The sequence below is a fragment of the Elephantulus edwardii genome, unplaced genomic scaffold (assembly GCF_000299155.1).
Source record: "Elephantulus edwardii isolate Elephantulus edwardi_28Jun2011 unplaced genomic scaffold, EleEdw1.0 scaffold00066, whole genome shotgun sequence".
NCBI classification, from domain to species: Eukaryota; Metazoa; Chordata; class Mammalia; order Macroscelidea; family Macroscelididae; genus Elephantulus; species Elephantulus edwardii.
The window spans coordinates 15,861,024-15,884,673 of NW_006399816.1; the positions used below are offsets into that span (position 1 = coordinate 15,861,024).

Consider the following 23,650-nt stretch of genomic DNA (forward strand, 5'->3'; position numbering starts at 1 on the left):
TTGTGCTAGGTCTTGTTCTTGGTGGTGACAGTTGCGGCCCCACAGCTCCAGGCTTGAAACCAGCTGCCAGCTGAGCATCGCATCCTGAGCAAGTCACAAGCACTTTTAATGTGTTAGAAACCCGAATTCTAAAACACCAAAAACCAGTGTAACAGAATATATTTACAGTGAGTAGATAAAGTTTTAACTGGGAAGTATCTACCCAGGAAAGTATCAGGAAAATGCACCAAAGAAGGGACAGATAAAATAATTTATGTGTGTCATTGTCATTTGAACCCAGAAGCATCATCAGAGCAGAGCAAGAAAACACTGCATGGTTTCACAATCAGGAAAGAAGTGCATCAAGGATACATCTTGTCTCTGTACATTTTTAATCCATATGTGGAACAGATCATTCAGGAGGTTTTATGAGCTGGAGTTTGTCATCAGGACTGGAGGAAGCTTTTTCTTCCAGGTGCTGCAAAGATCCTGATGTTTCCATGGGGTACCACCCCACTTGTAAAAACAAGCCCTAACCAAAGTCCCACTTCTGCAGAGGTGTCCCTGATGCCAAATCCACATCTTTGACTTAGGTCAGAAGAAGGCAAAGAGGAATAAATTCCCACTCAATGACCATTTGGTCTCAGATGAATATGAGCCACTCTCTTCAGAAGCCCTAGAGGCTGCTTGTATTTGTACCAACAAGTACATGGGTTGTGGCAAAGATGGTTTTCCTGTCAGAGAGCAGCTGCATCCTTTCCATGTCATTCACATCAACAAGATGTTGTCCTGTGCTGGGGCTCCAGACAGGTATGTGAGGGGCCTTTGGAAAACCCCAGAGTAGAGTTGCCAGGGTCCACATTGGCTGGGTCATTATGTCCATCAGTACCAAGCTTCAAAACAAGGAGCATGTGATTGAGATTCAAGTTCCCTGAGTGCCCGAAGATCCATATCTCTAAGAAGTGGGTCTTTACAAAGTTTAATGCTGGTGAGTTTGAAGACATGGTGACTCAAAAGTGCCTCATCCCAGATGGCTGTGGAGTGAAATTCATCCCCAATCATGACCCCTTGGACAGGTGGTGGGCCCTACATTTGTGAAGACCTTGGTTAGCACTGTCCTGTCTCAACCTGTGCACCCATAAAAACTTCCTGGCAAAATTAAAAAAAAAAAAAAATACTTGGAGGAAGACGCAACAACTTGCAATTTGCAGATGATACAACCTTGTTTGCCAGAACTGAAGATGACCCGAAGTGTTTGTTGTAGAAAGTCAAGGTCTACAGTCTCCAATATGTATTGAAGCTCAACATCAAGAAAACACATATTCTCACCACTGGGCCAATTAGCAGCACCTGATAGATGGAGATGACATTGAGATTGTTAACAACTTCAGCGTGCTCAGTTCCACAATCAGCACTCATGGGACCAGCAGTCGGGAAATCAAAAGACAAGTTGCATTAGGAAAATCTGCTGTCAAGGACCTCACCAGAGTGGTGAAGAGCAAAGATGACAGTCTAGAGACTAAGGTGCTCCTGATCCAGACCATGATCTTTTCAATTACTTGTTATTCATCAGAGAACTAGACAATGACCAAGGATGACAGAAGAAGAATTGATGCCTTTGTGGTGTTGAAAAGAGTATTTAACATTCCATGGACTGCCCAGAGAACAAACATATTTGTCCTGGAGAAGGTGCAGCCAAGCCACTCTTTGGAGGCAAGGTTTTGAAGTTCCATCGCACATACTTTGGACATGTTGCCATGTTCCAGAGGAACCAGTCCTTGGAGAAGGACATCCTTCTTGGAAAGGTGAAGAGATGGCTCAGGAGAAGAAGACTCTAGATGGTATGGATCTACATAGTCACCAGGACAATGGGGAGTAGGTGTGTCAGAGACAGTGAGATTGGCTCAGAATAGGGCAGGATTCAGAGCTATTGTGCATAGGGTCTCTATGAGTCATGGGTGACTTGTGGGCACATAACAATAGGTCATTATCATGCTCATTTATCACGAGATTTTATCTGAACACATACAGAGCTCCAGGGTAGATTGGTGGTAGAAACAGAGTCACTAAAGACTACCCTTGCCATTTCCAATCAGGCCCTGGGGTTCCTGATCTACAATTGCACAGAAATGACTTACATATTGTCATGGACTTGGCCCCACTAATAGCTGACCCTCCAGAAAGTTTCTGAGGCTGTAAATCACCCTTGAGGAGATTGTCCGTCACATGAGAGGACACTGCCCATCATAAGATAGGAGACTGTCCATCTTTCTTCTGAGGAACAGCTGGTAGATTTGAAGCCTTGAAGAGGCACCACCTTCTGGTTAGCAGCACAAAGGATGATTATACCTCCAGACCTCGCTCTTAAAAGAGCCCAGCGTCTAAGGCAAAACCATCTGTGCTGAGCCACTTCCCAGTCATTGTCTGACTTGAAGGCGAGTTTAGGAAAATGTTCCTTGAAGGACCAGAGTTTTTAAGAGAACATCAAAGGCCAGATAGGCTTTGGATGTCACCCCAACTTCATGAACCCAGAAATCTGGATTCCAAAAGAATTAAAATTATTTGATGAATGCAATGTGTCCCCAAATGAAACTCAATTTGACCCCACAAATGGTAGGATTGTCCTTACAATATGTTGTTGTTGTTGTTATGTGCCGTCGAGTCATTTGCAACTCATAGCAACCCTATGTACAACAGCCCTAAATCCTGCTCTGTCCTGTGCCAATCGCACTGCCTCTGACACACCCATCCCGATTACCCCAGTCACTGAATCAATCCATCTCATAGAGTGTCTTCCCCTCTTGTGCTGTTCTTCCACCCTCCCAAGCATGATGTCCCTCTCCAAGGACCCGTCCCTCCTGGCAACTTGCCCAAAGTATGTCAGACAAAGCCCCAGAATCCTTGCCTCCAAGGAGTAGCTTGGTTTAACCCTCTCCAGGATGAATCTGTTTGTTTTCTTGGCAGTCCATGGTACATTCAATACTCTTCTCCAGCACCACAGCTCAAAGGCATCAATTCTCCTTTTGTCCTCCCTACCAGTCATTGTCCAACTCTCTGATGCATAACAAGTGATTGCAAAGTCCATGGCCTGTATCAAGTGCACCTTAGTCTCCAAAGAGACACAGTTGCTCTTGAGTATTTTGGAGAGGTCCCTAACAGCAGACTTTCCCATCGCAATACGTTTTTTTGATTTCCTGACTGCTGGTGCCATGAGTGTTGACTGTGGAGCCGAGCATACTGAAACTGTGAACAATCTCAATCTCTTCGCCATCCATCCTGATGCTACCAATTGGGCCAGTGGTGAGAATCTTTGTCTTCTTGACATTGAACCTCAGTCCATACTGAAGACTGCAGTCCTTGACCCTCTGCAGCAAGTGCATGAGGTCCTCCTCAGTTTCAGCAAGCAGTATTGTATCATCTGCATAATGGAGGCCTAAAATAAAGCCAACCAATATCCTGGCTTCTTTCACTCTTAACCCTGATGACCATTTAGTCTCAAGACTGTTGATCCCCCCTCTGTAGCCCCTATTGTTTCTCTCACCTAACCGTGGCAGCAGGGAGCTCTGGGGGCTTCGTGGGTAAAGAAGTTGCACTGTCAACCCAGAAACAGGTGGTTTGAATCCCGTCAGCTGCTCTACAGGAAAAAGATGGGCTATCTTCTCCCAGTGCAATGTACAGCCTCTGAAAACCCACTGGAAGGTCAGTTATGAGTCAGTTCCAACTCATTTGTGCATAACAGCAGCAGCCATGGCAGCAGCTTCCTTCACAGGGTTCCTGCCTCTAGCTTTGCCTCTTCCAGTTCATCTTCCACCACAGCCAGAGTTACCTGCCCTTCAATATATAGGTCTGCAGGGGCACTTGTTGCTGTTCTTGTTAAGTGCCATCAAGTCAAGAACGACTCACAGTGACCCTATGAACAACAAACCTGGACCCTGTCCTATCCTGCACCATCCTCGTCGTCTCTGACACACTGCAGCCCACTGCTGCAGTCAGCCCACTGCTGCACTGGGTCAGTCCATCTCATTTGGATATCTTCCTGTCTTTCACTGACCCTTCATCTTTCCAAGAATGATGTCCCTTTCCAAGGAATAGCCTCTCCTAATAACATGTCCAAAGTGTGAGAGACAGTGGTTCATCATCTTTGCCTCCAAGGAGCACTCTAGCTGCACTTACCTTAAGAGATATCTGTTATCAGTCCATGTGATACTCAGTACTATTCTCCAGTGCCACAACTTAAAAGCACCAATTCTTCTTCTGTCATCCTTACTCATTTTCCAGCTCTCAGATGTGTAGCTGGTGATTAATAAATACCACATCTTGAACCAGGTGCACCTTAGTCTTCAAATTGATATCACTACTGTGTGGATCATAAACTATGGCTGACTCTGAGAAGAATGGGAATTCCAGAACACTTGATCATGCTAATGAGAAACCTCTACTTGGACCAAGAGGCAGTCATCAGAACAGAGCAAGGAAACACTGCATGGTTCAAAATTGGGAAGGGCGTACACCAGGGATGTGTCCTGTCTCCATACCTTTTCAACCTGTATGCAGAACAGATTATCCGGGAGGCTGGGCTCTATGAGGAGAAATGCGGGCATCAGGATTGGTGGAAAATCTATCAACAATCTACGTTATGCGGATGACACAACCCTGCTTGCGAAACTGATGAGGACCTGAAATGCTTGCTGCAAAGGGTCAAGGACTGCAGCCAATATGGATTGAGATTCAATGTCAAGAAGACAAAGATTCTCACCACTGGACCAACTGGCAGCATCAGGATGGATGGTGAAGAGATTGAGATTGTTCACAGTTTTAGTCTGCTTGGCTCCACAATTAACACTCTCGGCACCAGCAGCCAAGAAATTAAAAGACATATTGCAATGGGAAAGTCTGCTGTTAGGGACCTCTCTAAAGTACTGAAGAGCAATGGTGTCTCTCTGGAGACTAAGGTGTGTCTGTTACAGGCCATGGTCTTTGCAGTCACTTGTTATGCATCAGAGAGTTGGACAATGACTAGGGAGGATAGAAGGAGATTTGATGCTTTTGAGCTTTGGTGTTGGAGAAGAGTATTGAGGGTACCATGGACTGCTAGGAAAACAAACAGATTCATCCTGGAAAGGGTTAAACCGGGTGGCTCCTTGGAGGCAAGGATTCTGAGGCTCCTTCTAACATACTTTGGACATGTTGTGAGGAGAGACCAGTCCTTGGAGAGGGACATCATGCTTGGGAGGGTGGAGGGACGGCGCAGGAGGGGAAGGCCCTCTATGAGGTGGATTGATTCAGTGACTGGTGTAATTGGGATGGGTGTGTCAGAGACAGTGAAATTGGCACAGGACAGAGCAGTATTTAGGGCTGTTGTACATAGGATCGCTGAGTCATAATTGACTGGATGGCACATAACTGCAACAACAACAACTCTTAAGTGTTTTAGAGCTATCCATGACAGTGGACTTGCCCAGTGCAATATGTCTCCTGACTGCTGGTGCCACAAGTGTTGACTGTTGATCCAAGCAGGATAAAATAATGATTTTAAAACAGCTTCAATTCTTTCTCCATCTATCATGATGTTCTTCTCTGTTGGCCCTGTGGTGAGGACACTTGTTTTATTGATACTGAGTTGTAATCCATACTGAAGGGTGTAGATCTTAATCTTCTGTAGCAAGGGTTTCAAGTCCTCCTCACTTTTAGCAGCAAGGTTTTGTCATCTGTACAATGCAAGTTATTGATAAATCTTCCTCCAATCTTGATATCACATTCTTCTTCACATAGTCCAGCTTGACTAATTATTTGTTCAGCATACATATTGAACAGGTATGGAGAATGGATACATCCTTGACACACACCCTTCCTGTTAAACCATGCAGTGTTCCCTTGCTCTGTTCAGACAACTTCTTGATGTAGGTATAGATTTCATATGAGCCAGAAATGTTTGGTAGCTCTTGTTAGTGTCAAAGCATGACTTCCAAGGCCCAATAGAACTGATCTCTGCCATTTCTCTAGCTCCTCCACTCATGTGTCTTTCACTGCAACACTGAACTACCTATAGCTTCCCAGACTCACCATCACTTCATGCCTCAGGACCTTTGCATATGTCCATCCTCCCTCCAGCCATTCACTCTGTGAATCTTCACAACTCTGACCTAAAGCTACTTCTTTGGGCTGTCCTAGATAGCTAATGCTGCTGTAACAGAAATATCTTAAGTGAGTGACTCTAACTAATAGAAATTTGTTTTCCACAGACTCTGGAGAAGGTTCTTTGTCGTCTCTGGGGAGGGGAGGAGTCCTTTCTTAGCTTCTCTAGAAATATTTCTCAGCATTCTCAGGTTCCTTAGCAACCTGCACATGGCATCTATCTTTTCTTCATTTGTGCTTGCTTATTCTTTTGCCTATTCTATTTATATTTTTAAAGTGATTGGATTTAAAATACTCCCTACATTTTAGAAGCTTGCATATAAGGTGCAGCTGTTGATCTCTCCCTGTCTGGAACTAATAAGACTAAAGAAAAGCAATGATGCATAGAAATAATTCACCCAAAGGACTAGTAGACCACAGAAACTTCAACCTTGAGAGCAGAAGAACTAGATGGTGCCCAGCTACTACTGCTGACTCCTCTACAAGGGCTCACTGTAGAAGGTCCGGGAATGTTGTTGCTGTTGTATACCAGTGAGTAGAAACTGACCCATAGCTGACCCTCTGAAGGGCAATTACACAGGAAGAGATTGCCCATCCTTCTCCTGCAGAGCATTTAGCCAGTAGGGAATTCTGGTGGCACATGGAACAATACTAAAAAACAAAACTGTTTATTGTTCTGATAGAGACTGGTTTAATCCCCAAAGACTGTGGTTTGTAGACACCCATGAAACCTAAAACAGAACTCCTCCCTGGGCTTAATTGTCAGCCAAACAATAAACAAGCCTATAAAGGTGGCCACTGACACCAGAGAAGTACTCAGTCCTTAGAACGATCAGCCATACAAGATCAAAAAGGCAGCATTACCCCAGGTGAAGCTCAGAAGGCAGGAAAGGGTAGGATAGAATGATCAGTGGAAATGAGAATAACAGGGAGGAATCTGGATATGTGTGGTTACTTTGTGTGTCTCATAATTAATTCAAAGTGTGTATGAATGTGTACAAGTGATTGAATGGAAAACCAGTTTGCTTTCTAAGCTTCTACCAAATCACAATTTAAAAAGGAGGGGGAACCACTCCCTGAACTGATACAGCCTCATTAACATAAAAGTCTAACCTCAAATAGGAATGCATCCACAAATACAGAAATTAGAATTCCAATACATATTTTGATCTAAACAACTCAATTAATAATATTTTCTTGAAGCCTTCTATGACCATCTCCAAACCAAAGTATCTGCTTCCTCTCCTGGGCTGCTTCTGTCCATCTGTGTGTATTTCTGCTTACTATATATGTCACACTTTAATCATTTGTTCATGCGTCCATCTTCCCACAAGCTGGGGCCAGGTGCTGTGTCTTCTTCATCCTATACCACCTTCAATACCAAAGACCTGGCCTGACCCAGCCAGTGATCAGTAAGTTTTGGCTGGAACAGCAGGCATTCTGTCCTGCAACATAGTTAAGAACCTAAGGGAATTCCTACAGCTGAGTTGAGCTTTGAGATGTTTAAAAAAGGAAACATCTATAAAAAAAATACAAACAAACCCATGAGAAAAACACAGTGTGGAAAAGACGAAAATATAGCTCATGGTAAGGGCATGCAGAGAGGAGCTGGTGTGCTGTTGGGGAGAGGCTGGCCCAGGCCAAAGTCAGCAACTGGAAGCCGGGGCCCATCCAGAACCCACCCCTGCCCCTCCCCATCCAGGTGCCCTTCTGGAACGGCTGCAATGAGGATGAACACTGTGTCCCCGACCTCGTGCTGGACGTGCGGAGCGACCTGCCCACAGCCACGTGAGTGGACTCCTCTCCCTCACAGCTAGCCTCTGGGGCACCCTGGCCTGGACTGTTTCTCAGAGGCACCTTGGGACAAGCATTGAACTTGGAGCCTGAGTTCAATCCCAGGCTCTGCCTTTAGCTGCTGTGTGGCCTTGGGCAAAATCCTTCCCCTCTCTGAGCTTTAGTTATCTTCTCAGTAAAATGAAAAACCACCAATCTAACCTGACCTCCTCAAAGTCTGTTTAGAAAAGAAATACTTTCTTTGAAACTCATTCTACAAATTAGAGAAAAGATAGAGGTGGGAGATTAAAAATGCTGAGCAGTTGTCCTCCAAATCCACAGACCAGGTGACCTCAGGGTCCACTCGCTGAACACCTGGACCTGACTCTTAGGAGACTAGCAGGGGACTAGTAAGCTGTCCCCACTCTCCTGGGATAAACAAACACACACTCAAAGCAAAAAAATAAATATTATCATAATTTAAATTTATGTAATGCATTTGCAAATACTTTGGGCTTGAGTTTTATCGAACTTTAAAATCATTCCTAATCTTGTCGTTGTTCTGTGCTGTTGAGTCAACTATGATTCATTGCAACCCTGTGAACAATAAATAGCTCTGAACCTCTCCCTGTCCTACTAGAGGACCTAAGTACCCTGTCTACACAGTAAGTCGTTGTTGTTGTTGTTGTTGTTGTGTACCATAGAGTGGAAACCAATCCATAGCTGATTCTCCAGAGGCTTTTCAGAGACAGGAGGAGATTGTCCATCCTTCTCTGGTGGAGCAGCTGGTGGCCTCAAACTGCCTACCTTTGGGATTGCAGTGCAGCTTCTTGCCACTAAGCCACCAGAGCTCCCTGTACACAATAAGTAGAGGTAGCAGACTCGGACTGTGTAGAATGATGAAGAAGCAAATATTCCAACCATGTAGACTAACGGTCAGAATTTGCTCTACATTTATATCCACAATTCCTGGAAACCATAGCTAAAAGGGAAATGTGTTAGGTAGGAAGGTGATGGTTAACTAGGGAAGGCTGGGCTCAGAGGAAGGTATACTCTCTAGTGGGGAGACCCTGAGTGGTGCTAATGGCTAACAGGCTTAGATGCAAAAGGGTGGAAATCCAAGTCCACCCAGAGGCACCTCAGAAGAAAGGCCTGGTGAGCAACTGCCTAAAAAATAATCAGTCATTAAAAACTCTGTGGAGCTTCCTGATCACATTGTGTCACCTGTCCCTCATCTGCATGGCTAGGTGCTAATGTCCTAGCGTGCAGGTGACACCGCCAGGGAGGACACCACTCACTGTGGAAGGTGGAAGGGCTGGGCCTCCCAATCTCAAATAAAGCTATTTATCCTCAAATAAGCCCATTTATCATGTGCAAAATAAAATCAGACCACCTATGGATCACAGATGTACCCTAATAAACTTGAGGTCACTTTGAGTTGCTGTTGACTCAATGGCAGTGGTTAGCAGGGAGGAGACAGGGGCCTTTGGGGCAGGCAGTGGTCTTGACCAGTGAGCTCTTGCCAGCGCCTCATCCATATCCTCTCCTCTCCTCTCCCAGTGGCTATTCCACAGGCCGGGGCCAAACAGGTACCCTCACTGATCTGACCAAACCTGGCCGCTGCTCTGTCCTCCCTGTATCCCTTCCTGCCTGACCCCTGCTGGCCTCTTTCCCGCAGGGAGTACTGTCAGAGGGTCCTGCGGAAGCCCGCACAGGACTGCTCCGCCTACGAGAGGTCCTTCGACGCCACGGTCTTCATCATCGAGAGCACGCGGCGCCGGGTGGCCCTGGAGGCCACGCTGGAGAACAGGGGCGAGAACGCCTACAGCGCAGTCCTGAACATTTCACAGTCGGCAAACCTGCAGTTTGCAAGCTTGATCCAGAAGGTGAGGGCTCAGCGACCTGCTAGGGCTGCTGGAGGGAAAGGTGGAGAGCCAGGGCAGTCACCTGGGGACCTGAAAACGCCAGACTTCACCCCCAGAGACTGACTGATTGAGCTAGGCTGGGGTCTGGAATCTGTTAGCTTTTAAAGCTCCCTGGAGGAGCTCAGGCTGCAGCCAGGGCTGAGAACCACCAGTGGAAGGCAGAGTCTGAGTCCTTGGTCTCAATGAAACAAGATATCCTTCCACAGGGTTCTTTGTTGGGGACACATAGGTATGTGCATGCACATACACACACACACACACACACACACACACACACACACACACACACACGGCACATGGATGTTCATACAGCATCAGGCTTTCTCGAAAGGCTCCCTCTAACAAGAATTAGAATCTTTTAATTACTCTTGCTTTAAAATGTTCAACAATTTCTCATTGCTTTTGCAACAAATTCCAAAATCTTAATCCCAATGTCCCAGACTCATCCCCCGCCTCTCTACTCACCCCTGTCCTGCTCCCTTCACCCACCCCCCCATGTGCTATCCCTCTTTCACACCAGGCCCTGTCCACGTGGCCCCGTCAGGACAACCCTCTTGGTCCTACTTGGTGCATAGCGTATACCATGTGCCTACAGTGAGCCAGGTACAGGCACTTTGCATGCACTTAAGCTTTACCATGTATCATAAGTATCAGTGGTTGTATCCCCATTTTAGAGAAGAGCAAACTGAGACACTGGAAAGGGTAAAGTGGCCTGCACAGAACCACACAGGTAGCAAGTGGAATACCTGCCCTATGGCTAGCAAATGAGTCTGCAATTCACTATAGGATGTGTCTTCTACAAGCCCTGGACGCAGCTGGACACAGCTTCCATCTACGTCTGCTACCTGAGGAAGGGGGAATTTTAAGGGGAGGAAACTCCCCCTCTCAGCCAAGTGCAACTATGTTCTTCTGATCACATGCAGAAATCTAGACGTGCATACAAGGAAGCATACATGTTCTGTCTACACACGCCTCCATGCAGAGCCTCTGCAGAGTCTGTGCAAGCAGGCACCCCAGGCCACATGTACATATTCCCGGGGACAGCATGAGCCTTCGCCAATGAATGAGCTGAGCTGGTGCTGCATCCATAGCCTGGGGGTCACATGCCATGTCCAGCTGCCCCTCTTACCCCCTACCTTTGTCACTCACTGGGTCATCTGCATACACCTTCTTTCCCAAAGGGACTGACATCTAGGGAATGAGCTGGCTTGGAAGTATGAGGCAGGAGGAGTGAACAAGGATGATGGGCCATCAGAGCTAAGGGGGCCTTGGATTAAGGCCCAGAGAACAAGGAAGTGTCTTTCTCTGCTCCTAAGTAGCAGGTGTTGGCCACTGGTAAGGGAGCTGGGGAAGGGGCTCAGAGAAGTTCCCCACTGGCCCCACCAGGAGATCAGCCCACTTCATCCTCACTGCTTTATAGTGGAAAAACACTGATTTCTGTGAAATCTTTGGCCCACACACTGCTATCTAGTTGAGTCTGACCAATTGTGACCCATAGGGCCAAATAGGCCTGTCCCATAAGGCTTCTGTTGCCATAACCATTTGCAGGAGGACTACTGTATCTTTCTCCCAAGAGGGTATGATGGGTTTCAACCCTTGACCCTTTCAGTTACTGAGTTCACTATGCCACGATGCCCCAAAGCGATTCCCTTCCAATTGCTCTGGTGGGGAAATGTGTGGTCAAGCAGAGGTCTGAAAGCCACCAGGAGGCAGGAGAGCCATCTCCTCCTGCGCCCCCTGCAGGCAGATGGAGGAAGTGCAGGCTTCAGAGCCACCTCCCAGCACCACCTCCTGCCAGGCTCAGCTTAGATGGAGTCTTCCTCTCTGGACGTCAGGGTCCCCGCCTGTGAACAAATGGTAGGCCCACATTTGAGGCTGGCAAGGTGTCAAAGAGGAAATGGCAAAGTGTGTATGTGAGTGGCTGCCAGTGCTTTCCACAGCCCAGCTGCTAAGTGCATCCCCTGCTCCACACTGTCCCCCACCATTTCCACTTTGGAAGAGACATACCCCAGCTCCTATGGCTTCTGTGCTCCGGAGCCCCCAGAGAGCTGGGAGGGGTGGTGGAGTGAGGGTCTCAGGCCCCATCTGACCCTTCTCCGGGATTCTTTCTACCCCCTACCTCAGGATGACTCTGACGGCAGCATCGAGTGTGTGAATGAAGAGAGGAGATTCCATAAGAAAGTCTGCAATGTCAGCTACCCTTTCTTCCGAGCCAAGGCCAAGGTTAAGGCTGGGCCTGCATGAGGGAACATGGGGAAGGGGCATGGGTGGGTGCTGGAGGCACAGGGAGGCAAAAGTAATGGAAGTGAACGGAAGGACAGAGGAGGAATGGAGAGGCCTGGGGGTGGCATGGCTGTGTAATAGTTTTCTTGTCCCATTAAGTGAAATTCAAGTAATCTAATTAGCCAGCCAATCCCCCAGGCTGACAGCTTACCCCTGGAGAATTCTCAGACCCTTTTTACCTCCAGGGAACCCCTGCCCTCCCCCAATCCCACTCCCAGCCCTGCCACCCACTCTCGGTCAGTCCCACTGTCCTTGATCCTGATAGTCCTTCAAATTCCCAGCTCTTTTCTTTGTCCTCTCTCTGTGTGTGGTGAGGAATGGAGAGAGAAACTGGCATTCGGAGAGTACTTCTGGGGAGGGGGGGGGGGGTGTGTGCATTCCCCAGCACCAAAGAATCGTGTGGAAAGAGGGAACAAATTAGGTGAATTAGACAGGAAAGGGGGCCAACTCCAGGAGGTGGGGAAATGTTCTGCCTTCACATCAGGCAGTCGGCAGTCACTGAAGGTTTCAGAGCAGGAAAAGACCAGATTGAGGCTGAACTCCTGGTTTAGTAAGGTGGCAATCAGAGGAACTGGGGCAGACGCGAGGCCAGACAAGGGAGTGTGTTTCCAGAAGCAGGATGCCCAAGGCTGGGGAAGGGAGAGGATGTGAGGGGAAGGAGATTAGGATTCCCCTCCAGTGGGACAGAAATCAAGGTTGTGGTTTTCAGAGCTCTAGTGTCTCCCCAACAACCTCAGGAGCTAAATGTGGTAGACTGGGGAGGGAGGAGACCAGATCATACGACAGACTGGCCCAGCCCCAGCCACCTCCTGAGAGCTCTTTGGGAAACCTCAGCTTGAAAATCAGACATAGAGAGGATGGAAGGGGTCAGCCCAGAGTGCCAGCAGTGTCCCTGGGGCAGGCCAGGTAGGAGATAAGAAGGGTCAGATGTTACAGGGCCACAGACAAGGGACTTGGGCCCCTCATGGTCTGGGGCACCCATGTGGTAGAGAGTCTGCTGGACAAGGAAGCAGGTGTCTTTTGAACCTACTGAGTGTCCCAGGCAGCCTTCACCCTCGTACTTATACATCCATACACTGTGAGAGAGGAGGAGGTCTTTCTACTGGCTCCTGTCTACTATATCCTCTGGTGCACAGTGCCAGCCATCTCCCCTTCCCCTGTCACTTGCCTCTTTCCTCTAAATTTCTGCAGGTGGGATCTAAACCTGGACCTACTATATTCTGCAGTCTCTAGTTAAAAACAAAAATGAAGAAGGAGGAAGGGGCCTGGTACCTCAGCCAAGGAACCCCAGTGCAGAAGCTGTTGTCTCTGGCTACATTCTCCTCAGATGCCCCCTAAGCCTCGGCTCACATTACACCAGCACCTGGTCCTCCTGTCATCCCCCCACCAATCCCAGCCAGAAGGGCCCACCCAGGCGGGCAGGAAGTGGGCAATCTTCCCAGGCCAGGTCCCGGCAATGCCCAGACATGCCGCTCTCTGCTCAGATGGCTTCTCCTTGCAGGTGGCGTTCCGTCTGGATTTTGAGTTCAGCAAGTCCATCTTCCTGCACCACGCAGAGGTCCAGCTCATCGTGGGCAGGTCAGGCCTCCCTGTCCCCCTCCCTCCTGCTCTGGACTCCTGGGTCCTGCTCTTTCTGCCCTGCCACTAGAAACTGTCCCTCCTGCTATTGAGCCCAGTGCCTGACACCTCCCTGCCCCAGGCTGGGCGGAGTCCCGGGTAAATCCAAGAGGCCACCAAGCACCAGGAGTCTTCACGTTCTCAAAGTTTGACTATAACTTATAATCACCATGCCTCATCTTTAACATAAACCAGTTGCCATCAATTCCAATTTGGCTGTCCCCATGTGCCAAAGTAGAATTGTTCCAAAGGGTTTTCAGTGGTTAATTTTTGTTTTTATAAGTACATCACCAGGCCTTTCCCCCACAGTGCCTCTCTTGGACTTGAACCTCCAATGTTTTGGTTAGAAATTGGACACATTAAGTGTTCTCTCACCCCAGGGATTCCTTACCTTAATAGAGCAGTTGTTTTGGGGTTTTTTATTAGAAACTCTCAGGTACAAAGCACTGGTCAGGTCTCACAGCAGCCCCTTAATTAGACAAAGCCGAGATCATGCTCCACTACCATTACAGGTTTTAAATATGAGGATCAGAGAGGTTGGGTGAAATTCCCAATGACACACAGCATATATGTAACAGAACTGGGAACTAAACATTTTACTCTTTGCCCAGTGTTCTTTCCTGTTCATCTCTCTCTCCTTGGAAGGTTTTACATTTTTAAGTGATCTTTTCCTACTCAGTATGTAGCTTCCCAGCCTTCTTCTATAGGTTAACACTGTGAATCGTGAATCGCTTTATGTCAATAGTGAGCCTGCTTTTCTTTTTCACATCATTACCTCAGTGGAAGGGGTTAGTTTGTCCCCTCTGGGGACGTATAGGTAGTCAAATCCACCTGAGAACTCCACGCTGAGAAAAAAAAATACTCTGGGCAAACTGAGCACCAATACACATGCACACTTACACACGGACTCACACATATGCACATTTACACATACATGGACACACATATGCATGTTTACATACATTTGCACATTTATACATATGCACATTTACACACATGGACTCACACGTATGCATATGTACACACATTTGCAAGTTTACACATATATGCACATTTACACAATGGACTCACATATGCATATTTACACACATGGACTTACACATATGCATATGTACATGCATTTTCAAGTTTACACATATATACATTCACACATATGCACATTTACACACATACACGCTCACGTGCATGCATATTTACATACATTTGCATGTTTACACATATATACACATGCACATTTACACACATGCACACTCGTGTGTGCATATTTACATACATGTATACTCACACGTGTACATACTTACACATGTACCCTCATGCATGCACATTTACACACACAGGCACACTCACATGTACACTTTCACACACACCCTCACACCCATATACTCTCTCCTACACACACTTCCACCCCAGTCAGAGGCTGAGAAGCACGGTCCATCCCCACACGGAAGGTACTCACTTCTGGTGCACTTTGACGGCCTTCTTCCTTGACATGAGACACGTTGTGCAGGTGCAGCCATGTGTCAAGGCCTTCCTCCTGCTCTTGCTCACACTTCACAACAACCTGTCCTCAGAAAGCTTGACGGAGCTGGCACAGGTCTCTGCACTGCTGTGTGTGCACTGTGGGTGTTTGTGAGTTCAGTGTGGGTAGGGCAGGGCATTATGTGGGTGTCTGGGTGGTGGGCATCCCTATCCTGGCAGAAGGCTCTCAAAAAGAGTAAGACAGCATATGTAATAAGCAGAAATCATGTCTTTTTATGTCCCTAACTATTTGACATGGTAGTTCATAGTGCTCAGCTGAAAAGGAGCACACTGTGAGAAACCCCCACCCCACCCCAGATTCCTCGGACTCCCACTCTCCCACCTTTCCACAGGCAGGCTCCCTGCTGACTGTTGATTACTAACTGAAAAATCTGTGGTTCGTGTTCACCAGCTGTCCTGCAGGATAAGATCTCTTTAACCTATAGTTGCCTCCTATAAAGTTTTACCACCTCAGAAGGCTGACAGGGGGTCCTTGTAAGTTGGCACCAGCTCGGTGGCTGTGGGTTTGGGTCGGCCTCTCCAGAGCAGTAGAGCCACCGTGGCCAGCCCCACTGAGGAAGGCACGTCACTCTCAGTAGGAGCACAGATAAACTTCTCTTCCGTGAATTCCAACGTGGTTTTCCTCCTGTGGTGGGCAAGCAGCTTCCTCTCACACACAGCCACAGCTCAAGATTTATCATCTGACATGTGTTAAGGAGGCTTAGAGGGATCTGATGGTCGAACAGGCAGGGTCAGTTCAGAGCTTTCCCCTGACCCCACACAGCCCAGAGGTGTGGCACTCCTAAGGAGGTGACAGGAACTAACCCCATTTATTCCCCTCTTAGAATCCCACAATCTCCCAAGCAAACACCTTGGGTTCCCTCCCTGTGTTCTAGTGTTTATCTGCCCTCATAAACCAGCATGTTCTCCCCTTAGTCTGACTTCACTGCCCCCTACCACAGCCAGGATACACTTGGCTGAGAGGAGGGAGGGCTGGGGACATCCTCACGCCTGACTTCTGGCTCTCTTGCAGTGACAGTGACGAGCAAGAGAGCACTAAGGAAGATAACACAGCCCTCCTGCGTTTCCACCTCAAGTATGAAGCCGATGTCCTCTTCACCAGGTGGGCCTGGCTCTCAGAGCCCAGGACACGAGGTGTGGGAGGGGGAGGTCTAGAAATGGGGCACCCTCTAGAGGCCTCTGTGGCACAGGCATCTCAGGGGCCCAGTGCAGGCACTGAGGGGTCTTGAAGGTGGAGTTAGGGTTAGGGCTAGGGACCCTGTGGTGAGGAGGAGGTGTCAAAGAAAAGGAAGGAGGAGGCCCAGTGAGAAGAGGGGGAGCAATGGAATTTATCTGCCCCAGACTTGGACAATAAGTTTGTAGAGTTTCAAAAATAGTACTAAAACTTAATAAAAGTCAGTCTGCTTTTTATTATCCCCATGCACCAGCAAATCCTAACAGTGTCAGGGTTAAAATGCTCCCCTCCGCTGGGCAGGCCACTCTCTCACTTTCCCCCACCTCTCAGTATGCCACTGGCCCCTAGTCTGAGAGGAAAGCAGGCCCTGTCTTCTGAGAGCCCCCTGGGTGGATGGAGACAAAGAAAGCAAGCTCAGGTGGTCCATGGCTCTGAGGCTGGAGTGACATAGGACAAAAAGGCCAAGTTTGTGCTCCAAAGGGGCCGAGCCCCTGGGCACAGAGTTGGAAGGAGGGCTCTCCTCCCTCCTGTCCCTGCCCACTCCCAGGACAGGCACTGCTAATAGATCTCCACCCTTACTCCTACCAGGCCCAGGCCAGGCCTCAGAATCCTTCCCAACGCCCCCAGCAGCCTGTGGACATGATGAAGCCTGCTTTCCCTAATCTGGGAAGAGGGACACGCACACATCTACTTTCCTTCACTTACTGCCCATAACAACACAGACTGAGTTTGCGACAGCCCTGCCTCTGTCCCCACAGGAACAGCAGTCTGAGCCATTATGAAGTCAAGGCCAACAGCTCACTTGACAGATACGATGGCATCGGGCCTCCCTTCAGCTGCATCTTCAAGGTGGGTTGAGGGACAAGAGCTAAGGACCCCCATTTGGGAGAGAGGAGTCTGTTGCCACCTCCTCACTGTGTGACTTTAAGTCATTTCACCTTCTCTATGCCTCTCGGGTCTCATGAAAAAGAAAAATTACTAAACTGGGTAACCCTGTCCAGGAGGATTAAGTTGGGCAGCATATAATTTTTTAAATGCTTTTAAATATAAAAGCCATGATTGAAGGCTACCAGGGGCTTATTCACTCCCCTATGAGGAGTCCAGAGTTGGCAGCTCCTCAAAGTCGTCCAGGACGGGCCCACCTGTCCTTCTGGTCCACATCCTCCACCTGTAGTGGACACCCTCATGGTCGCCTCGCAGACCAAGCTGGCTGCTGCTCCAGCCATCACATCCTCATTCCAGGCAGTGGAAGAAAGAGTACAGAAGAGCATGCCCTGTTCCCTTTTTAGGAACCTCCCAGGCAGTTTTTCACAGCATGTCTGGCTATCTCCCATAGAACCCTCCCATAGACCATAAGGCTAGGTTTTAGCTGGAAAAAAGGCTGGGAAATGGGGCTTCTCTGGTTTTTTCACTGTAGAAAGAGAGGGAGTGAGGATTAGCAGGTAATTTCATAATGTCTGATACAAGTTCTCTGTACCCCTGAACTTTTGTGAGTTTATGCACTTCTCCTGTAAATGGTGATGGCTGGGAACAGACTCAGCAGAAAATCATACCTCAGATACAGTGAGCCCTGGATAACTTGTCTGAGAGAAGTTTAGAAACCTGGTAGAGATCACAGAGCTCATACATGATGGCAGCCCCAGTGATAGAGTCTGTCTTCTGATTCCAACACCTCACTTATAAGCCTTAGTGCTTTGACATAAAATGTATCATAACTAGGATGTATGCTATTACACACTCATTACTATATTCTTTATTAATTACATTATCTCCTATGACACATTAAGACTGTCACCATCTCCACTCCTGGCCTCTGCCCAGGTGTCCACCAACAGCAGGCAACAAAAAGGGCCAAAACCGGAAGTGAGGCCTTGTCTTCCAGGATCATGGCCCCAGTATCCCACCCCATCTCTGTGCCCTTGGAAGGGTTCTCTTCTCCCTGCAGAATACACACATGGCTGGCTGGGGGATTCACTACACCAAGGAGACCTCACTCTCCACCCCCAACTTCCGCTGTGTGTGCTGACACCTCCCCATCTCTGGCCACAGATCCAAAACTTGGGCTTGTTCCCTGTGCACGGGGTGATGATGAAGATCACTGTCCCCATCGCCACCAGGAGCGGCAACCGCCTGCTGATGCTGAGGGACTTCCTCACTGACCAGGTACCAGTGTCCTCTGTGGCCAACTGGGGGAAGGGGACAGAAGGAGAAAGGCTCACCCCCTGAGTATGTTCCCAGACCCCAGCTTCCTTCTCTCCGAGCCAAGGCCAGCTATGTCTACTCTGGAAAGAGGAGAAAGGGAACTTTTCTGGGGAACTGAGCTGGAGAGAACTGATTACGAGGTTGTGGTCCTGTCCTTTGTGCAGGGGAACACGTCCTGCAACATCTGGGGCAACAGCACTGAGTATCGGCACACCCCAGCGGAGGAAGAACTGAGTCATGCCCCACAGCTGGTGAGCACCCCCTCACAGAGACCACCAGGGAAGGGGGGAAGGGGGTCCTGAACTCCAGGGGTGATTTCTCTCCACATACAATAGTGTGTCAGTAAGAGCTCATTGACTTACATGAAAAGAGCAAATAGGTAGAAACTGCAGTTGCACTACCAATCCAAAGGCACAAGGTTCTAATCCACAGCTGCTCAGAGGTAGAAAGATCAACAGTCTTCTGCGTGATTTACAGTGTCTGAAAACCCTCTGGAGGGTCAACTATGAGTCAGTTCAGATGTAGACAGCACCTACCAACAACAGGAAAAGGGGAGTTTTTACTTGAGGAGCATGACGTTTATGTTACTTGTGGTGGAATGATTTGGAAAAGGGTAACTGAATGATTGCCCAATCTCAAGAATACCATCAATGTGACTGAATTTTCAAGTAGACATTATTGAAATAGTATATCGTTTCTTCACATTCTTACCACAATACATTTACTTAATAATTTTAAGAAATTTTATTAGACCCTCACAAGCACCTAATGTGCTCAGCCTCAACCTGAGAGGAACTAGAATGTAAAGAAGCTTTGTGAGCGAGTGTGTGGATGGGGGCTGACAGACCAAGAGGGTTTCTACATGGCTAGCCAACAACAGGAGACCAAGCAGGCAGCTCAGAGCTCAAGGAATGGAGACAGTGGGCTTGCACTGGGCCTAGAAGGACTAGTAATCATTCTTAAAATGAAACCAACCGAACAAAAAAACTACTGCTATGGAGTTGATTCTGACTCATAGCAAGCCAGAAGAGAACTGCCGACTGAACCAAGGCTGTAACTCTTTATGGGAGAAACTGCCTTCTCTCCCTCCCACTGGGAACCATTGGCTTTTTATTAGAAGCCCACTTGATTCGCTGCACCATCAGAACTCTGAAAGAGCTGGTAGGTTGTAGATAAGCAGAGAGAAGAAAGAGAGTGTGTGGAGCAACAGCCTGGAAACCAGAACACCGTAGATATGCTGTAGACATTTGATCAGATCTGCTGAGACCTTGCTGCCCTGGAGAGGGAGCCCAGCTCAACCTCAGCTGCCAGTATGTTCTGTGCAATCCAGAGTCTTCCCCAAGGCATCTGCCAGTTTCCAGATCTGTGGTCACCTCTGCCTACAATCCTGAAACTGCGCTACAAACCCGAAGCCCCCAAAAGCCACCAGCTGTTCTGCAGGAGAAGGATGGGCAGTCTCCTCCCATGTGATAAACTGCCTCTGCAAACCCACAGCAGGTCAGCTATGGGTCGGTTTTGACTCGATGGTACAAAACAACAACAGACAGAAAACATAAATATTTTCATTTTCTTTTCCCAAGAAAGTGTATCACACGAAGTTGGGCTTGTTTGTCTGTTTCAGTGCAGTTCACATTATTGACAGTTTGGGCTTGGGTGGGGTCTGGGGTGGAAAGCAAGACAGCAACACAAACAACTTCAAGTTAACAGGGTAATTATGTGTCTGAAGATGTGTTTGAGTTTTCTATTAAGATTGTATCATCTCTAAATGATAGCTATTTTCATTTTTCCTTTCATTAGTCATAATTTTTTTTCTCGTCTTATTGCTCTGACTAGTACCCCAAGGCAATGGTGAATAGAAGTGGGGTTTGTTTTTATCATGATTCAAAAGGATTTCTTTTTAATTTTTCCTTATTAAATACGGCATTTGCTGTTTTGTTTCATAAGCACCCTTTGATCAGATTCAGGAATTTACTAGGAGTCCTTATCACTAATGGAAGTTCTTTCTGATTCTGTTGCTATGATCATATAACTTTATTCCCTCTGATTTGTTTGTGTAATACGGACAATTACTTATTTCTGTAAAAAGAGCTAGGGCCACATGAGGAATGTCATATCTTTATTAACCTCACAGGAGGAAACTATCCCCACCCAGAGAATCAACAACACAGAACCAGTTCCCATGAAGTCAGACATGTCCCCCATGCTCCCATGCCTCTTCCTCCTCAACACCAATCTTACTGCTTTGCTGGGTCCAAAATCTGACATGTTAGCTCACAGACCACACAAATCCATACTGAGGGAGGTAAAAGGTTATAATTCAGATTGATAACAAAATACAGTCAAGACAGCTCCCAAAATGTGTACACAGGCACCTCAGCCTCGCCTTGTGGCTCGAGGTGTTCCCAAGTTCTCAGTCCTGCCAATACTGGCTTCTCCCATTATTGTCCAACAAAGTTCTCAGTTCTGCAAATATTGGCCCCACCTCACCCCAATTTCCCATCTCACATCCAGTTTTCCAGTTCAGCCATTGCTGCTGCTGCTGCTGCTGCTGCTGCTGCTGCTGCTGCTTATCCTGAAGTGTTTCCTACATTTCACTGGGTTTGAGGAACCTTCTCTGGCTCGGAAAAGAATTCCTGTTCTCTACAGAAAGAGCTGTTCAATTTATTGGCAAGACTAGTCAATCCTCTTGTACATTGTTGAGATTGGCCAATCCCGTTGTGGAATGATACATAGCCAGTTTCACTCATACAGTCCCACCCCTCCATATAGTCATCTACACTGTTGTTGTTATATGTGCCATCGAGTCGCTTGTGACTCATAGCGACCCTGTGTACAAAAGCCCTAAACGCCGTTCTATCCTGTGCCAACCTAGCCATCTCAAACGCACTTATTCCCACCGCTCCAGTCATCCATCTCATCGAAGGTCTTCCTCTCCTTCGCTGCCCCTCCATTCTGCCAAACATGATGTTCTTTCCAAGGACCAGTCCCTCCTTGCAACATGCCCAAAATATGTCAGACAAAGCTTCAGAATCCTTGACTCCAAAGAGACATCCGGCTTCACCCTCTCCAGGACAAACCTGTCTGTTCTCCTAGCAGTCCATGGTATATTCAACCCTCTTCTCCAGTACCACAGCTCCAAGGCATCAGTTCTCTTTCTATCAACCCTATTCACTGTCCAACTCTCTGATGCATAGCACGTAATTGCCTAGACTATAGCCTGGATCGGGTGCGCCTTAGTCTCCAGTCTGACATCGTTGCTCTTCAGTACTCTTGAGAGATCCCTCACAGCCCATTTTCCCAATGCAATTCCTCTCTTGATTTCCTGGCTGCTGTTACCAAGAGTGTTGATTGTGAAGCCAAGTAAACTAAAACTGTTAACTATCTCAGTCTCTCCACCATCCATACTAATGCTGCCAATTGGCCCAGTGGTTAGAATATTTGTTTTCTTGACATTTAGCTTCAGTCCATATAGGAGTCTGCAGTCCTTGATCTTCTGCAGCAAGCGCTTCAGGTCCTCCTCAGTTTCAGCAAGCAGGGTTGTGTCATCTGCATAACGCAGGTTGTTGATGATTCTTCCACCAATCCTGATGGCACATTCCTCTTCGTATAGCCCAGCGTCTCAGATGATCTGTTCTGCATATAGATTGAATAGGTATGGAGACAGAATACATCCCTGACGAACCCCCTTCTTGATTTTGAACCATGTAGTGTCTCCTTGCTCTGTTCTGACGACTGCCTCTTGGTCCAAGTATAAGTTTCTCATTAGCACAATCAAATGTTCTGGGATTCCCATTCTTCTCAGAGTCTGCCACAGCTTGTTGTGATCCACACAGTCAAAAGCCTTTGCATAGTCAATGAAGCACAGATAGACATTCTTCTGGTATTCTTTGCTTTCTGCCAAGATCTGTCTAATGTTACCTATTATATCCCTAGTACCGCGACCTCTTCTAAACCCAGCCTGCACATCTGGCAGTTCTCTGTTGACATATTGTTCCAAACATTATTGGATAATTTTCAGCAGACTCTTGCTTACATGTGATATTAATGATATTGTTTGATAATTTCCACACTGTTGGGTCACCTTTCTTTGGAATAGGAACAAATATCAATCTTTTCCAGTCAGTGGGCCATCTTTTCCAGTCAGTGGGCCAGCTGGCTCTTCTCCAGATTTCTTGGCACAACTTAGTGAGCACATCCAGGCCAGTGTCTGTTTGTTGAAATATGTCAATTGATATGCCGTCAACTCCTGGAGCCTTGTTTTTTGCCAATTCCTTCAGAACAATTTCAACTTTCTCCTTCATCACCATAGGCTCTTGCTCATATGTCATTTCATGAAATTCTTCTGTGTCAGTCAATTCCTTCTGAAACAGTGACTCTGTGTATTCCTTCCATCTTCTCTTGATACTTCCTGGATCATTTAACATTCTACCCAAAGTATCCTTAAGTATTGCCACCCATGGCTTGAATTTGTTTTTCAGCTCCTTCAGCTTAAGAAAAGCTGAGCGAGTCCAGCCCTTTTGATTTTCTGACTCCAGCTCTCTGCACATTTCATTATAGTATCTTGCTTTGTTGTCCCGGGATGCCTTTTGAAATTTTCTGTTTAGCTTTTTGATTTCTTGGCTTCTTCCTTTAGCTTTGGCTTCTTGGCACTCTCATGCAATATTCAGAGTCTCATCTGACATCCATCTTGATCTTTTCTTCTTCTGCAGCCTTTGTAATGATCTTTTACATTCTTCATGGATGATTTTCTTGATACTCTCCCAGAGCTCATTTGGTCTACGCTCATTGGTGCTCAAGGCCTCAAACCTTTTCCTGAGATGGTTTTGAAATTCGAGTAGGATCAAATTTTGGTTCCCGTGGACTTGATTTCATTTTCCTCAACTTCAGCTTAAACTGCATATGAGTAGTTGGTGGTCTGTCCCACAATCAGCACCCAGCCGGGTTTTCACTGCTGATATTGAGCTTCTCCACCGAGTCTTTCCACAAATGTAATCTATTTGATTCCTATGCATGCCATCAGATG

General features: G+C 47.3%; 1 protein-coding gene and 1 pseudogene across 1 annotated transcript in view; both read left to right on the forward strand.

Moving 5' to 3' along the window:
- Positions 1 to 23,650, forward strand: part of ITGA11 (integrin, alpha 11) — a 201,524-nt gene that overhangs the window by 169,008 nt on the left and 8,866 nt on the right. Inside the window, exons 19-26 of the mRNA XM_006888404.1 lie at positions 7,817 to 7,902; positions 9,566 to 9,773; positions 11,937 to 12,035; positions 13,597 to 13,673; positions 16,264 to 16,353; positions 17,184 to 17,274; positions 18,475 to 18,588; positions 18,792 to 18,878. Of these exons, the coding sequence (XP_006888466.1) occupies positions 7,817 to 7,902; positions 9,566 to 9,773; positions 11,937 to 12,035; positions 13,597 to 13,673; positions 16,264 to 16,353; positions 17,184 to 17,274; positions 18,475 to 18,588; positions 18,792 to 18,878 (852 nt within the window). The remainder of the gene's footprint in view (positions 1 to 7,816; positions 7,903 to 9,565; positions 9,774 to 11,936; positions 12,036 to 13,596; positions 13,674 to 16,263; positions 16,354 to 17,183; positions 17,275 to 18,474; positions 18,589 to 18,791; positions 18,879 to 23,650) is intronic.
- Positions 480 to 1,077, forward strand: LOC102853463 (annotated as a pseudogene).